Source organism: Mobula birostris, chromosome 24 (genome assembly GCF_030028105.1).
Source record: "Mobula birostris isolate sMobBir1 chromosome 24, sMobBir1.hap1, whole genome shotgun sequence".
Taxonomy (NCBI): Eukaryota; Metazoa; Chordata; class Chondrichthyes; order Myliobatiformes; family Myliobatidae; genus Mobula; species Mobula birostris.
Window position 1 is genome coordinate 50951940 of NC_092393.1, and position 17550 is coordinate 50969489.

General features: G+C 44.8%; 1 protein-coding gene across 3 annotated transcripts in view; it reads left to right on the forward strand.

Annotated features, from left to right (window-relative positions):
* Positions 1-17550, forward strand: part of tha1 (threonine aldolase 1) — a 119915-nt gene that overhangs the window by 84402 nt on the left and 17963 nt on the right. For all 3 annotated transcript variants that reach the window (XR_011883088.1, XR_011883087.1, XM_072242714.1), the window contains exons 3-4: positions 4704-4792; positions 16355-16540. Coding sequence is in view for 1 of the 3 variants with exons in the window: in XM_072242714.1 (XP_072098815.1) it covers positions 4704-4792; positions 16355-16540 (275 nt within the window). In the remaining 2 variants the exon portion in view is untranslated. The remainder of the gene's footprint in view (positions 1-4703; positions 4793-16354; positions 16541-17550) is intronic.

Sequence of the window (17550 nt, forward strand, 5' to 3'; positions counted from 1 at the left end):
ATGGCCTCCTCCTCCTACTTCTCTGTTTTCACCTATTACTCAGAAGCAACATGTAAATTTCATAATGGTAATTCTATCCTAATCCCTGGCAGAGACTACAACTGATAACTTAGAGACCACGCCTCTGAGAGGTTGTGCAGCGTTGACTTTACAGGAGAATTAGACATCTATGAACCCTGTTAGGAAATATTGCAAGTATTTGTAATCAGTTAATATCTGTGCCATGGGATGTCTGGTCTGCTGGCACCCAATTAATCTGTAAGCTCTGAGATGTTGTAACAAAAACTGTTGTGACAGAAGGGATGAATAAATAAGAAACAATCTCCTGTTCCATACTGTAGAGCAGTCCAACAGTGTAAATGATTACATATGGTGACGTTAACTTAAAATTATGAACACTTTAATCCCCCAGGGTTTGAGTATTTAAAGAACAGGTCCAAGAAGTAGCAGATGCTTTGGTAGTCATGTTGCAACATATTCAATATTCCGGAATGGTTCCAAAGGATTGGAGATTACCTCATGTATCCCCACTGTATACAAAAACAAGAAGATCTAGTCCTCCCAAATCTTTGGGAAATAGCCCCAATATCTGGGAAACACACACAGAATGCTGGAGGAACTCAGCTGACCAGGCAGCAACTATGGAAAGGAATAACCAGTTGATGTTTCAGGCCAAGACCGTTCATCGGGACTGGAAAGAAAGACAAATCAGAGTGAGAATGTCACGGGGGGGGGCACGGGGAGGACAGGGCACAAGGTGGTAGGTGATAGGTGAAACCCGGAGAGGGGGAGGAGTAAAGAGCTGGGAAGCTGATTGGTAAATGAGATAAATCGCTGGAGGAGGGTGAATCTGATAGGGGAGGGTAGAAGATCATGGAAGAAAGGGAAGGGGAAGAAGCACCAGAGGGAGGTGATGGGCAGGTAAGGAAAAAGATGAGAGAGAGAAACAGGGATAGGGAATGGTGAAGGGGTGGGCAACTACCAGAAGTTCGAGAAACCTATGTTCATGCCATCAGGTTGGAGGCTACCCTGACAGAAGGATAGTTGGGAAAATAGATTTACAAATGAGATGAGATTTTATTTGTTTGCAAATACTTTAGTTTTGATTCTGTGAGTGATAATGCTGACCTCTTCTGCCCCAAGATCAGGGAAGCCTTCCAGATTGGGCAGAGGTGAGGAAAGGACTGGGATCCTGGACCCCTTGGCATGTCTTAAACCCAAGAGATTCTGCGGAGGCTGGAAATCTTGATCAACACACAAAATGCTGGAAGAACTCAGCAAGTCAGGCAGCGTCTGTGGAGGGAAATAAGTAGTCGATGTACCGGGCTGAAACCCTTCATCAGGACTCTGGCGCTGATCTCCAAAACGTTGATGGTTTATTCTTCTTCATAGATGCTGTCTGATCCTTCAGCATTTTGGGTTTATTGATATGTTTTAAACCAGATAGAGAAAGATCTCTGTTTCAGTTGGAATGTGAAGATTGCCATCTTGTCTAGTTGAAGGCACCTGAAGACAAAGGAAGGGGTAAAGTCACATACTTTTACAAAGAAATCTTCAACAAACTTCTCTACTATAGCTCTTGATAGCCACTATGACTTCCCAAAATGGTTCAGAGCGATCCCAGCAGCAGTGACCATTGTACAGAGTCTGCAGCATGGTGGCATAATGGTTGTCATTATGCTACTTCAGTGCCAGCGATCCAAATTTGTAAGTTCTCCCCGTGACCGCATGTGTTTCCTTCAGGTGCTCCGATTTCCTCCCACATTCCAAAGACATACAGGTCAGCTGGTTAATTGGTTACATGGGTGTAATCGGGCTGCACAGGCTCGTTGGACCAGAAGGGCCTGTTAGTGTTCTGTATCTCTAAATAAAAATGAAATGTCTAACATTTACTTTAAGAGGTAGCACAATTGTGTAGTGGTTAGCGTAACGCTTTACACTGCCAGTGACCCAGGTTCAATTCCTGTGGCTGTCTATAAGGAGTTTGTACACTCTCCCCGTGACCACGTGGGTTTCCTCCAAGTGCTCCGGTTTCCTCCCACAGTCCAAAGATGTACCGGTTGGTAGGTTGGTTGGTCACTTGGGTGTAATTAGATGGCTCGGGCTCATTGAGCTGGAAGACTGCCGATGGGATATCAACCGTCCCGACTTCACCACACCTTGTTCCAATTCCAACCTCACTCCTTCCGACTGATCTGCTCTCCACTTCCTCCGCACTAATCCTAACCTTACTATAAAACCCGCCGATAAGGGGGGTGCTGTTGTAGTCTGGCATTCTGACTTCTACCTTGCCGAGGCACAGCATCAACTCACGGATACCTCCTCTTACCGACCCCTCAATCATGACCCCACTGAAGAGCACTAGGCCGTTGTCTCCCACACCATCACCAACTTTATCTGCTCAGGGGATCTCCCATCCACTGCTACCAACCTTATAGTTCCCACACCATGCACTTCCCGTTTCTACCTCCTACCCAAGATCCACAAACCATCCTGCCCAGGTAGACCCATTGTCTCAGCTTGCTCCTGCCCCACCGAACTCGTTTCTGTATACTTGGACATGGTTTTATCCCCCCTCGTTCAATCCCCTCCCAACTATGTTTGTGACACTTCTCACGCTCTTAAACTTTTCGATGATTTTAAGTTCCCTGGCCCTCACTGCTTTATTTTCACCATGGATGTCCAGTCCCTATATACTTCCATCCCCCATCAGGAAGGTCTCAAAGCTCTCCCCTTCTTTTTGGATTCCAGACCTAACCAGTTCCCCTCTACCACCACTCTGCTCCATCTAACGGAATTAGTCCTTACTCTTAATAATATCTCCTTTGGCTCCTCCCACTTCCTCCAAAGTAAAGGTGCAGCCATTGGCACCCGTACGGGTCCTAGCTATGCCTGCCTTTTCGTTGGCTTTGTGGAACAATCCATGTTCCAAGCCTATACTGGTATCTGTCCCCCTCTTTTCCTTGGCTATATCGACAACTGCATTGGCGCTGCTTCCTGCACACATGCTGAGCTCGTTGACTTCATTAACTTTGCCTCCTACTTTCACCCTGCCCTCAAGTTTACCTGGTCCATTTCCAACACCTCCCTCCCCTTTCTTGATCTTTCTGTCTCTACCTCTGGAGACAGCTTATCTACTGATGTCTACTATAAGCCTACAGACTCTCACAGCTATCTGGACTATTCCTCTTCCCATCCTGTCTCTTGCAAAAATGCCATCCCCTTCTCGCAACTCCTCTGTCTCTGCCACATCTGCTCTCAGGATGAGGCTTTTCATTCCAGGATGAAGGAGATGTCCTCCTTTTTTAAAGAAAGAGACTTCCCTTCCTCCACCATCAACTCTGCTCTCAAATGCATCTCTCCCATTTCACGCACATCTGCTCTCACCCCATCCTCCCGCCACCCCACTAGGAATAGGGTTCCCCTTGTCCTAACCTACCACCCCAACAGCCTCCGGGTCCAACATATAATTCTCCATAACTTCCGCCACCTCCAATGGGATCCCACCACCAAGCACATCTTTCCCTCCCCCCCACTTCTGCTTTCCGCAGGGATCACTCCCTACGCGACTCCCTTGTCCATTCGTCCCCCCCCATGCCTTCCCACCGATCTCCCTCCCGGCACTTATCCTTGTAAGCGGAACAAGTGCTACACATGCCCTTACACTTCCTCCCTCACCACCATTCAGGGCCCCAGACAGTCCTTCCAGGTGAGGCGACACTTCACCTGTGAGTCGGCTGGGGTGATATACTGCGTCCGGTGCTCCCGGCGTGGCCTTCTATATATTGGCGAGACCCAACGCAGACTGGGAGACCGTTTTGCTGAACACCTACGCTCTGTCGGCCAGAGAAAGCAGGATCTCCCAGTGGCCACACATTTTAATTCCACATCCCATTCCCATTCTGACATGTCTATCCACAGCCTCCTCTACTGTAAAGATGAAGCCACACTCAGGTTGGCAGAACAACACCTTATATTCCATCTGGGGAGCCTCCAACCTGATGGCATGAACACTGACTTCTCTAACTTCTGTTAATGTCCCTCCTCCCCTTCACACCCCCATCCCTTATTTATTTATTTAATTATCTCTCTCTCTCTCTCTCTCTCTCTCTCTCCCTCCCCCCCCCATTTCTCTCTCTGTCTTTTTTCCCTCTGTCCCTCTCACTATAACTCCTTGCCTGTTCTCCACCCTCCGGGCTCCCCTTCCCCCTTTTCTTTCTCCCCAGGCTTCCAATCCCATGATCCTCTCCCTTCTCCAGCCTGGTATCCCTTTTACCAATCAACTGTCCCGGGAGGGCTCCATCCCTCCCCCTCCTGTCTTCCCCTATCATTTCGGATCTCCCCTCCCCCTCCCACTTTCAAATCTCTTACTATCTCTTTTTTCAGTTAGTCCTGACAAAGGGTCTCGGCCCGAAACGTCGACTGTACGTCTTCCTATAGATGCTGCCTGGCCTGCTGCGTTCACCAGCATTTTTTGCGTGTGTTCCTTGAATTTCCAGCATCTGCAGATTTCTTCGTGTTTGGGCTGAAAGAGTTTGTTATCATGCTGTATCTCTAAATAAAATAAATTTAATGTCAGCTGGCTGGTTGGCTTACTTCCTCTTGTACAATCTCAGGTTACCTGGTTCCCAGAGGTCAATGTTGAGTAAACCTTCCTCCGAAATCTGACATTGCTAAATAACGACTCCTCTTTTCCTTTGCAGTTATGTGTCACTGCCGGGAGAGGGGAGCGGAGCTCATTGTTGGTGATCAGGCACACATCCACCTCTTTGAACAGGGAGGCAGTGCACAGGTACCATACCCCTATTGCTCACCTCGCTTCCAGGGAGCATAAGGCACTGGAGTGGCTGCTTTACATTCTTAGAGCATAACTAGACAGCGTTATATAGATGTGAGTTGGAAGTGAGACTGTGTGTTTGACCTAAATTAAACTGGTAACTTGGCTTACTATTTTAACGTGTATGGAGGCACAATGAACAACTTCACTCTCCTCAACACTGAACTGATTCCACAACCTATGGACTCACTTTCAAGGATTCATGTTCTCAATATTATAAATTAATTTGTTTATTTTTTAATTGTCTTTTTTTGTATTTGCACAATTTCTTCTTCTTTTGCACATTGGTTGTTGTTTGTGTGCCATTTTTCATTGATTCTATTGTATTTCTCTATTCTACTGTGAATGCATGTGAGGAAATGAGTCTCAAGATAGTACTTAGTGACATAAATGTACTGTGATATTAAATTTACTTTGAACTTTTGAACACTGAAATTTCAGTGACACACATACACACACACACAGAGTGCTGGAGGAACGCAGCAAATCAGGCAGGGTCTTTGGGGAGGAATAGAGTCGATGGTTCTGGCCAAGACCCTCCATTAGGGCTGGCTTTCTGTTATTCCCTTAAACTACCCCAATGCACTGATGTGATAAGTGATCTGTACGGAGGGGCATGCGAAGGAAAACATTTGTTTTGCAAAGATCATTTCATCACATCAGTTCGCTGGGGGAGTACAAGGGAAAGCAATAACAGAACGCAGAATAAAGTGGTACAGATACCGAGTAAGCGCAGTGCAGTGCAGGCAGTCAGGTGCATGGTCACGACAAGATAGATCGAATCCATCTTATCATTCTAGGGAACCATTACAACAGCGGAATAGAAGCTGCTTTTGAGGAATGTTCCTTCTAAGGTGTGCGTGCGCGCACATCTTTTGTGACTAGCGCACGAAGGAGTTTAAACTGCACACAAATGGTTGTCACCCACTACCTCATTGGCATGTTAGGTATATTTCATCGTTGTACACAATCACATTTCCTTTTCCGGTTTCCAATGCAGACAGCGTTGACAAGATGGAGTTTGCGATGATTTGTTTGCAGATTTTAGAACTGGCTTATTTAAGCTGTTTTTGTTGAAGAAATTATTCAGTGCACACATGTTGTCATCACTGGGAAAAGATTGCAGAGCACAAGATTTTTGCGCACACTGGTCATTATGCATTAGAGGGAGCCATCTCCTTGAGCCCGGTGGTGTATCCTCAGAGGTTTTTGTATTTTCTGCCTGAAGTCAACAGTAATTGTGCTGAGTCTTAAGAGAATGTAGACTTCAACATTGACACACACTCTGTCTCTGTCACACACCCACACTGTCACGCTCTCTCTCTCTCACACACCCACACTGTTGCTCTCTCTCTCTCTCTCCCACACACACACTGTGTCTCTCATACACATACAGACACACTTACACTCTGTCTCACACATTCACTCGTTCTCTCTCTCACACACACACACTCGTTCTCTCTCTCACACACACTGTGTCTCTCATACACATACAGACACACTTACACACTCTGTCTCTCACACACACACACACTCACTCTCTCTGTTTCTCACATACACATGCTCATTCTCTCCTACTTTTTGCAAATATTCCTGCCTACAGTTCAGCATTCTGAGGTCAAAAAATTTTGATTTGAATTTTCATTTATGCATCCTTAGAGCTAATATTCAGATTGAGCAATCACAATCAGTATCAACTTGAAAGTGAAGTGACTCTTCCTGTACACTTCTGCAGAGCCGCCCACGTTCTGGCCTCGTAAACTTGTCTGCCGTGACATCTCCGAATCGCAATTGTTTGATAACAGAATGATCTGCTGTGTCAAAGTGACCTTCTGATACAAGCTGACAGTGGGAGAGATTGTGCGGAAGGATTTTCGACACCTTGTTGGTGAAGCCCAAAGACTCTTTAATCACACAGTGTTGCTCCTCGCAATATGTGGTGGATCAGTACAAGACCCCGATCTCAACATGTAGAACTGACAACACAGTGTAGTTTCAGGGAGTGTTACACATTGTAGTAACAGGGAGTGTTACACAGTGTAGTAACAGGGAGTGTTACAAAGTGTATCACCAGGGATTATTACTCAGTGTTTCATCATGGATTGTTACACATTGTATTATCAGGAATTATTACACAGCGTATTATTAGCTGTATTATCAGGGATTATTACACGGTATTATTGGGGATTATTACACAGTGTATTATCAGCAATTGCTCTTATTATGGTGTGTTACACAGTGTAATCCATCTCAGAGTCCAGTGTTGAAGCCCCTACACCACTGGCCAGCCCATTATCCTAGTTACTCTCCTGATAATTTTGTCTACTTCTGTCAGTTCACCTACGCTCCAGGGGAAAAGCAAACCCAGCTTATCCAGTCTCTGCTTATAACTGAAATTTCTGTAAAAAGTGGTGGACACAGCCAAGTTCATCACAGGCAAAGTCCTCCCCATCACGGGGTGCTGCCACAAGAAAGCGGCATCCATTATCGAGGAACCTCACCATTCAGGCCACGCTCTCTTGTCACTGCTGCCATTAGGAAGGAGGTACAGGAGCCACACCACCATGTTGGGAAACAGTTATTCTCCTTCAACCGTCAGGCTCCTAAATCATCGTGGGTAACTTCATTCACCTCAATGCTGAACAGACATTAAACTCATTTTCAAGGACTCTACAACTCACATTCTCGCTGCTAACTTTTTAAAAAATTTATTATTTGCACAATTTTCCAAATTAGTTGTTTGTCAGTCTTTGATAGTTATAGTTTTATATGAATTTTATAGTATTCCTTTAATTTCCTTTAAATGCCCGCAAGGAAACGAATGTGAAATTATATGTTGGGATAAACATACTTTGCTAATGAATTTACTTTGAATGTTGAAATACTCTTAAACCAGACAGAATCCTGATGACTCTCCAGTGCAGTTACATCTTTCCTATAACATAGAACTGCACACACACTCCAGATGTGGCCCAGCTAGTGTTTTGTGAAGTCTTCACCTGCTGTTATAATCTCTGCTGCAGGTGCTGACGGCTACATCCCACTTGCCTCTGTGTTCCCCTATTTACCTGTCCACTCACTTTCACAATTCTTTGGCCTCCATCCCACTGTCCCTCAGGAATCGACACCCGCCGGAACCCTGCCATTTAATTTGACCTTTCAAATCGCTCCATTTTGCAGTGGTCAGGATTAGAGTCTGTCTGCCACTGTTCCACCCAGCTCTCCAGTAATCACCATCCATAAGGCCATAAGACAAAGGAGCAGAGGTCGGCCATTCAGCCCATCGAGTCTGCTCTGCCATTTTATCATAAACTGATCCATTCTCCCATTTAGTCCCACTCCCCCGCCTTCTCACCATAACCTTTGATGCCCTGGCTACTCAGATACCTATCAATCTCTGCCTTAAATACACCCAATGACTTGGCCTCCACTGCCGCCCGTGGCAACAAATTCCAGAGATTCACCACCCTCTGGCTAAAAAAATTTCTTCGCATCTCTGTTCTGAATGGGCACCCTTCAATCCTGAAGTCATGCCCTCTCGTACTAGACTCCCCCATCATGGGAAACAACTTTGCCACATCAATTCTGTCCATGCCTTTTAACATTCGAAATGTTTCTATGAGGACCCCCCTCATTCTGCTAAACTCCAACGAATACAGTCCAAGAGCAGACAAACATTCCTCATATGTTAACCCTCTCATTCCCGGAATCATTCTAGCGAATCCTCTCTGTACCCTCTCCAATGTCAGCACATCCTTTCTTAAATAAGGAGCCCAAAACTGCCCACAGTACTCCAAGTGAGGTCTTACCAGCGCCTTATAGAACCTCAACATCACATCCCTGCTCCTATACTCTATTCCTCTAGAAATGAATGCCAACATTGCATTCGCCTTCTTCACCACCGACTCAACCTGGAGGTTAACCTTAAGGGTATCCTGCACGAGGACTCCCAAGTCCAGTTGCATCTCAGAACTTTGACTTCTCTCCCCATTTAAATAATAGTCTGCCCATTTATTTCTTCTGCCAAAGTGCATAACCATACACTTTCCAACATTGTATTTCATTTGCCACTTCTTTGCCCATTCTTCCAATTTATCCAAGTCTCTCTGCAGACTCTCTGTTTCCTCAGCACTACCGGCCCCTCCACTTATCTTTGTATCATCGGCAAACTTAACCACAAAGCCATCTATTCCATAATCCAAATAGTTGATGTACAATGTAAAAAGAAGTGGCCCCAACACAGACCCCTGTGGAACACCACTGGTAACCGGCAGCCAGCCAGAATAGGATCCCTTTATTCCCACTTTTGTTTCCTGCCAATCAGCCAATGCCCTATCCACGTATGTAACTTTCCCGTAATTCCATGGGCTCTTGTTAAGCAGCCTCATGTGTGGCACCTTGTCAAAAGCCTTCTGAAAATCCAAATATACAACATCTACTGCATCTCCCTTGTCTAGCCTACTGGTAATTTCCTCAAAAAATTGTAATAGGTTTGTCAGGCAGGATTTTCCTTTAAGGAGACCATGCTGAGTTCTGCCTATCTTGTCATATGCCTCCAGGTACTCTGTAACCTCATCCTTGACAATCGACTCCAACAACTTCCCAACCACCGACGTCAAGCTAACAGGTCTATAATTTCCTTTTTGCTTCCTTGCCCCCTTCTTAAATAGCGGAGTGACATTTGCAATCTTCCAGTCCTCTGGAACCATGCCAGAATCTATCGACTTTTGAAAGATCATTGCTAATGCCTCCGCAATCTCCACAGCTACTTCCTTCAGAACACAAGGGTGCATTCCATCTGGTCCAGGAGATTTATCTACCCTTAGACTATTCATCTTCCTGAGTACTTTCTCTGTCGTAATTGTGACTGTGCACACTTCTCTTCCCTGCCACCTTTAAGTGTCCGGTATATTGCTGATGTCTTCCTCAGTGAAGACTGATGCAAAATACTCGTTCAGTTCCTCCACCATCTCCTTATCTCCCATTACAATTTCTCCAGCATCATTTTCTATCGGTCCTATATCTAATCTCACCTGTCTTTTACTCTTTATATACTTGAAAAAGCTTTTAGTATCCTCTTTGATATTATTTGTTAGCTTCCTTTCATAGTTCATCTTTTCCCTCTTAATGACCTCCTTAGTTTCCTTTAGTAAGCATTTAAAAACTTCCCAATCCTCTGTCTTCCCACTAATTTTTGCTTCCTTGTATGCCCTCTCCTTTGCTTTAACTTTGGCTTCGACTTCTCTTGTCAGCCACAGTTGCATCCTTTTTCCATTTGAAGATTTCTTCTTTTTTGGAATATATGTGTCTTGCACCTTCCTCACTTCTCGCATAAACTCCAGCCACTGCTGCTCTGCCGTCCTTCCCGCTAGTGTCCCTTTCCAGTCAACTTTGGCCAGTTTCTCTCTCATGCCACTGTAATTTCCTTTACTCCACTGAAATACCGACGCATCGGATCTTGGCTTCTCTTTTTCAAATTTCACAGTGAACTCAGTCATGTTATGATCACTGCCTCCTAAGGGTTCCTTCACCTCAATCTCTCTAATCACCTCCGGTTCATTACACAATACCCAATCCAGTACAGCTGATCCCCTAGTGGGCTCAACAACAAGCTGTTCTAAAAAGCCATCTCACAGACATTCTACAAATTCTCTCTCTTGAGATCCAGTGCCGACCTGATTTTCCCAATCCACTCGCATGTTAAGATCCTCCACAATTATTATAACACTTCTGACAAGCCTTTTCTATTTCCTGTTGTAATTTGTAGTCCACATCACTGCAGCTGTTTGGAGGCCTGTATATAACTGCCATCAGGGTCCTTTTACCTCTGCGATTTCTTAGCTCAACCCATAAAGATTCTGCACCTTCCGATCCTATGTCACCTCTTTCTAATGATTTGATATCATTTCTTACCAATAAAGCTGGGCCTCCCCCTCTGCCTACCTTCCTGTCCTTCCGATGCACCGTGTATCCTTGGACGTTCAGCTCCCAGAGACATGCATCCTTTAGCCACGTCTCAGTGATGGCCACAATATCATACCTGCCAATCTGTAGCTGTACGACAAGATCATCCACCTTATTCCTTATGCTGCGTCGTGCAGCAGCCTATCGACATGCTGCAGCTTAGACTCCACCGGAGGACTCTGACCCCTTCAGATCGCTTTTCTAAGAAAGGAAGGGCTAGCATTGGAGAGGTTCAGGTGAATTACCCTGGGGATAAAAGGGTTAATGTTTGAGGAGCATTTGATGCCTCTGGCCCTGCATTTGCTGGCGTTTAGGAGACTGAGATGGGGATCTCACGGAAACCTACTGAATATCTAAAAAGCGTGGATTGGGACAGGTTGTTCTCTGGCATGGATGTGATCGGTAGGTGGGAAGCCTTCAAAGCAGAAATTGTGAGAGTGCAGAATTTGTATGTTCCTGTCAGGATTAAAGGCAAGGTGAATAGGAATAAGGAACCTTGGTTCTCAAGAGATATTGCAACTCTGATAAAGAAGAAAAGGGAGTTGTATGACGTGTATAGGAAGCAGGGAGTAAATAAAGTGCTTGAGGAGTATAAGAAGTGCAAGAAAATACTTAAGAAAGAAATCAGGAGGGCTAAAAGAAGACATGAGGTTGCCTTGGTAGTCAAAGTTAAGGATAATCCAAAGAGCTTTTACAGGTATATTAAGAGCAAAAGGATTGTAAGGGATAAAATTGGTCCTCTTGAAGATCAGAGTGGTCGGCTATGTGCGGAACCAAAGGAAATGGGGGAGATCTTAAACAGGTTTTTTGCGTCTGTGTTTACTAAGGAAACTGGCATGAAGTCTATGGAATTAAGGGAAACAAGTAGTGAGATCATGGAAACTGTACAAATCGAAAAGGAGGAGGACCTTGCTGTCTTGAGGAAAATTAAAGTGGATAAATCCCCGGGACCTGACAGGGTGTTCCCTCGGACCTTGAAGGAGACTAGTGTTGAAATTGCGGGGGCCCTGGCTGAAATATTTAAAATGTCCTTGTCTACAGGTGAGGTGCCGGAGGATTGGAGAGTGGCTCAGGTTGTTCCGTTGTTTAAAAAAGGATTGAAAAGTAATCTGGGAAATTATAGGCCGGTGAGTTTAACGTCGGTAGTAGGTAAGTTATTGGAGGGAGTACTAAGAGACAGAATCTACAAGCATTTGGATAGACAGGGACTTATTAGGGAGAGTCAACATGGCTTTGTGCGTGGTAGGTCATGCTTGACCAATCTATTGGAGTTTTTCGAGGAGGTTACCAGGAAAGTGGATGAAGGGAAGGCAGTGGATATTGTCTACATGGACTTCAGTAAGGCCTCTGACAAGGTCCCGCATGAGAGGTTAGTTAGGAAAATTCAGTCGCTAGGTATACATGGAGAGGTGGTAAATTGGATTAGACATTGGCTCGATGGAAGAAGCCAGAGAGTGGTGGTAGAGAATTGCTTCTCTGAGTGGAGGCTTGTGACTAGTGGTGTGCCACAGGGATCAGTGCTGGGTCCATTGTTATTTGTCATCTATATCAATGATCTGGATGATAATGTGGTAAATTGGATCAGCAAGTTTGCTGATGATACAAAGATTGGAGGTGTAGTAGACAGTGAGGAAGGTTTTCAGAGCCTGCAGAGGGACTTGGACCAGCTGGAAAAATGGGCTAAAAAATGGCAGATGGAGATTAATACTGACAAGTGTGAGGTATTGCACGTTGGAAGGACAAACCAACATAGAACATACAGGGTTAATGGTAAGGCACTGAGGAGTGCAGTGGAACAGAGGGATCTGGGAATACAGATACAAAATTCCCTAAAAGTGGCGTCACAGGTAGATAGGGTTGTAAAGAGAGCTTTTGGTACATTGGCCTTTATTAATCAAAGTATTGAGTATAAGAGCTGGAATGTTATGATGAGGTTGTATAAGGCATTGGTGAGGCCGAATCTGGAGTATTGTGTTCAGTTTTGGTCACCAAATTACAGGAAGGATATAAATAAGGTTGAAAGAGTGCAGAGAAGGTTTACAAGGATGTTGCCGGGACTTGAGAAACTCAGTTACAGAGAAAGGTTGAATAGGTTGGGACTTTATTCCCTGGAGCGTAGCAGAATGAGGGGAGATTTGATAGAGGTATATAAAATTATGATGGGTATAGATAGAGTGAATGCAAGCAGGCTTTTTCCACTGAGGCAAGGGGAGAAAAAAAACCAGAGGACATGGGTTTAGGGTGAGGGGGGGAAAGTTTAAAGGGAACATTAGCGGGGGCTTCTTCACACAGAGAGTAGTGGGAGTATGGAATGAGCTGCCAGACGAGGTGGTAAATGCAGTGTCTTTTTTAACATTTAAGAATAAATTGGACAGATACATGGATGGGAGGTGTATGGATGGATATGGTCCGTGTGCAGGTCAGTGGGACTAGGCAGAAAACAGTTCGGCACAGCCAAGAAGGGCCAAAAGGCCTGTTTTCTGTGCTGTAGTTTCTATGGTTTCTATATTGAAAGGCCTGGATAGAATGGGCTTGGAGAGGTTGTTTCCTACACTGGGGGATTCTAGGACTAGAGGGCACAGTCTCCAAATAGATGGATGTCCCCTTAGAGCAGAGGTGATGAGTAATTTCTTTAGCTGGTGGTGGATCTGTGCAATTCATTGCCACAGATGGCTGCAGAGACCAAGCCTTTGGGTATACTTAAGTGTCCCTGACTGTCAAAAGTTATGGGAAGAAGGAAGGACAATGGGGTTGAGAGGGATACTAAATCAGCCATGATCAGATGCCAGAGTCGGCTCGATGAGCCAAATGGCTTAATTCTGCTCCTTTGTCCATGGTCTTATGATAATCCTCCTTGTCATCTAGAGCACCACAAATGTTTCTATTATCTGCATTTTTGTGCCACCTTTCATAACCTCAGGGCTACTGCATGCCTGTTGCAGACGGTTGATTTCATTCCTCATATTCTGTCTGGATAGCCTCCGACCTGATGGCATGAACATCAATTTCTCCATCTTCCGATAATTTCTCCACACTCCCCCTCCTCTCTTTTTCCATATCCTGTTTTGGCTCTTCTCTTACCCCTTTTCTCCTCATCCGTCCGTCACCTCCCTCTTTCCCATTTTCCCATTTTCCCATGTTTCACTCTCCTCACCTATCAGATTCCTTCTTCTTCAGCCCTTTACCAATTCCACCTATCATATCCCAGCTTCTTGTTTCGCCCTCTCACCCACCTTCCCACTTACCTGGCCTCACTTGTAACACACAGAAGGTGCTGGAGAAACTCAGCAAGTCAGGCAGCATCTACAGTCAATGGAAGAGGGATCAGAATCTGGAGAGACGTTACTCTGGATTTCCAGCATCTGCAGAATCTCTTGTGTTCACTTATGACCTGCCAGCTTTTACTGCTTCCCCTCCCCCCTCCTCATTCTGGCTTCTTATCCCTTCCTTTCGAAGGGTCTGGGCCCAAAATGCTGAAGGTTTATTCCTCCCCAGAGATGCTGGCTGAACCGCTGAGTTCCTCCAGCATTTTGAGTATGTTGCTCTGAATTTTCAGCCTCTGCAGAATCTCTGTGTTTGTGGCTGATTGTGCAGTTGAACGAACTTTGCATCACAGAGCTCATGGCAGCCATTTTGGGCACAGCAAGCCCGGGTACGGTGGTGGCTACATGACGCCCAGCAGAGCTGAGGGTGCAGGGATTCTGAAAGCTTCTCAGCTCCCTGGTCCAGCACCTTGTTGTGTATTTTCCTTTGAATGCTGCCTTCCTACTGCCCAAGATGCATACAGATGCATTACAGCGCAAAACAGGCCCTTCTGCCCATCTAGACTGTGCCGAGCTGCTGTCCGGCCTAGTCCCATCAGCCTGCTTCTGGACCATAGCCCTCTGTACCCTCCCATCTACTTATCCAAACTTTTCTTAAATGTTGAAATCGAATCTGAGTCCACCACTTCTGCTGGCAGCTCATTCCTCACTCTCACTACCCTCTTGAGTGAAGAAGTTCCCCTCATGTTCCCCTTAGAAGTTTCACTTTTCGCCCTTAACCTATGACCTTTAGTTCTAATCCCACCCAACCTCAGTGGAAAAAGTCTGCTTGTATTTACCCCATCTGTAACCCACATAATTTTATATACCTCTGTCAAATCTCCTCTCAGTCTTCTACGCTTGAGGGAATAAAGTTCTAACCTACTTAACCGTTCCCTATAATTCAAATCCTCGAGCCCCAGCAACATTCTGGTAAATGAGCGAGGCTATTTAGCCTAGATCTGCCATTCTCCACATTACCACCCAAATGTGTGATGGTCTGATTTTATAGTACAAATTGTGCGATGACAAATGCCATGCTGAAATCCAAAATCCTGTGTGTACCCAGCGTTGTTCCTGGTAACCACGTGATAAAATATTGCTACACAATTCCATTTATCCAAACTATTGCATGTCATTACTTTTGACAAGAAAAGTAATTACATCAAATTAAAAGTTGCTAGAGTCCTGATGTATTGTAGGTGAATTCCTGCCCCGTTGTTCCTACAGACAAACATAATTAATCCTGTGTGCTTGCTGCCCTCTGGTGCTGCTACATTACATTACAGTTCATTGCAGAATTGGAAAACTCCACGCAAAAGAATCTTTCAAAGTCAAAGAAGACCGGGAAAACATGAAGATGCAAAGAAGTGGGAACCATCTTAGCTACACGAGAGAAGGTCCACTGCCCCTCTCCAAAAGTCAAATGGTGTATTCTATTGTGAATATTCTGCGGCTATATGAAAAGACATTGCCACACACTATTGTGGGCCGTTGTTTATGGAGTTACTATTATTCTCAAGTTTTCAAAGTCAAAGTCAGTTTAAAGTACACATATATCACCATATACTATCCTGAGATTCATTTTCTAGCTGGCATTTACAGGAAAGTAATGGAATTTATGAAAAATCTATACATAGACAAAGGCTGACAAACATCCAATGTGCAAAAGAAGGCATTGTGTAAATAAAAATAAATAAATAAATAGCACTAGAACATAAGTTACAGAATTCTTGAAATGAGGCTGTTCAGAGTTGCAGTGAGTGATGTTATCCACACTGGGTCAGGAGCCTGACAGTTGAAGGGTAATAACTATTCCTGACGTGGTGATGTGGGACCTAAGGCTCCTGTACCTCCTGCTCAATGGCAGCAGTGAGAAGGGAGCATGGCCTGGATGGTGGGGATGCTTGATAATGGACTGCTCTTTGTAGATGTGCTCAATGGTGGGGAGGGCTTTGTCTGGGATGGACTGCTCTGTACCCACCACCTTCTGTAGACTTTTCTGTTCCTGGGCGTTGGTGTTTCCATCCTTGTCCACAACACCACTGTTTGTTTCTTTCTTTTAACTTGCAGTGCCTCTTGCTTTCCCTTCGACAGCAGATCTTCGACACTTACAGAGTTGGAATCATGGATCAAAACACCACAGAGAGTCATTCACCGGCTGGCTGTGTGCTGGCTCTCTGCCACCGATATCCAGGGTGGAAGCTTAATAACACCTCAACACTGAACACAGTTGTGTCTTCCTTTTCAGATTGCGGGAATTCATTCACGTGTTATAAGGAATCTTCCGGATGGGACTTTCGATTTGAGTGAACTGGAATCAAACATTCGCCGTGATTACCCTGACCTGCACGTAACCCAGACTAGCCTCATTTGCCTGGAGAACACCCAGAATATGAAAGGGGGGCGAGTCCTGCCACTTTCCTTTCTCCAACAGGTGAGGCGACACCTGGTTAAAACTATCAGAATCAGAGTCACATCATTACAATGTGGAGCTGCATTCCTTTTTCCAAGTATGACAAAATCTGTAAATAAAGCACATATATATAGAGTCATAGACAAGTACAGCACAGAAATAGGCCCTTCAGCCCATCTAGTCCATGCTGAAACCATTTAAACTGTCTACTCCCATCGACCCTCACTGGGACCATAGCCTTCCATACCCCTACCATCCATGTACCTATCCAAACTTCTCTTAAACGTTATAATCATGCTCACATGCACCACTTGTGTTGGCAGTTCATTCTACACTCTCACAAGAAATTTCCCCTCATGTTCCCCTTAAACTTCTCACCTTTCACCCTTAAACCATGACCTCTGTTTGTAGTCTCAACTTCAATGGAAAAAGCCTGCTTTCGTTTACCCTAACTATACCCCTCAAAATTTTGTATACCTCTGTCAAATCTCCTATCAATTTTCTACATTCTAAAGAATACAGTCCTAACCTGTTTAATCTTTCCTTATAACTCGTCCTCCAGACTCAGCAACATCCTTGTAAATTTTCTCTGTACTCTTTCAACCTTGTTTACGTCTGTCCTGTAGGTAGGTGACCAAAACTGCACACAATACTCCAAATTAGACCTCACCAGTGTCTTATACTTCAAAATAACAACTCATCTTCTATACTCAGTACATTGATTTTTGAAAGTCAATGTGCCAGAAGGTTTCTTTATGACCCTATCTACCTGTGGTACCACTTTCAATGAACTATGGACCTGGATTCCCAGATCCCTTTGTTCTACCACACTCTTCAGTGCCCTAACCTTCACTGTGTAAGACCTATGCTGGTTGGTGTAAAACTTCGCTTTGTCTGCATTGAACTCCATCTGCCATTTTTCAGCCTATTTTTCCAGCTGATGCAAATCCGAGCCATGATAGCCTTCCTCACTGTCCACTACACCCCCCAATCTTGCTGTCATCCACAAATTTGTTGATCCAGTTGACCAC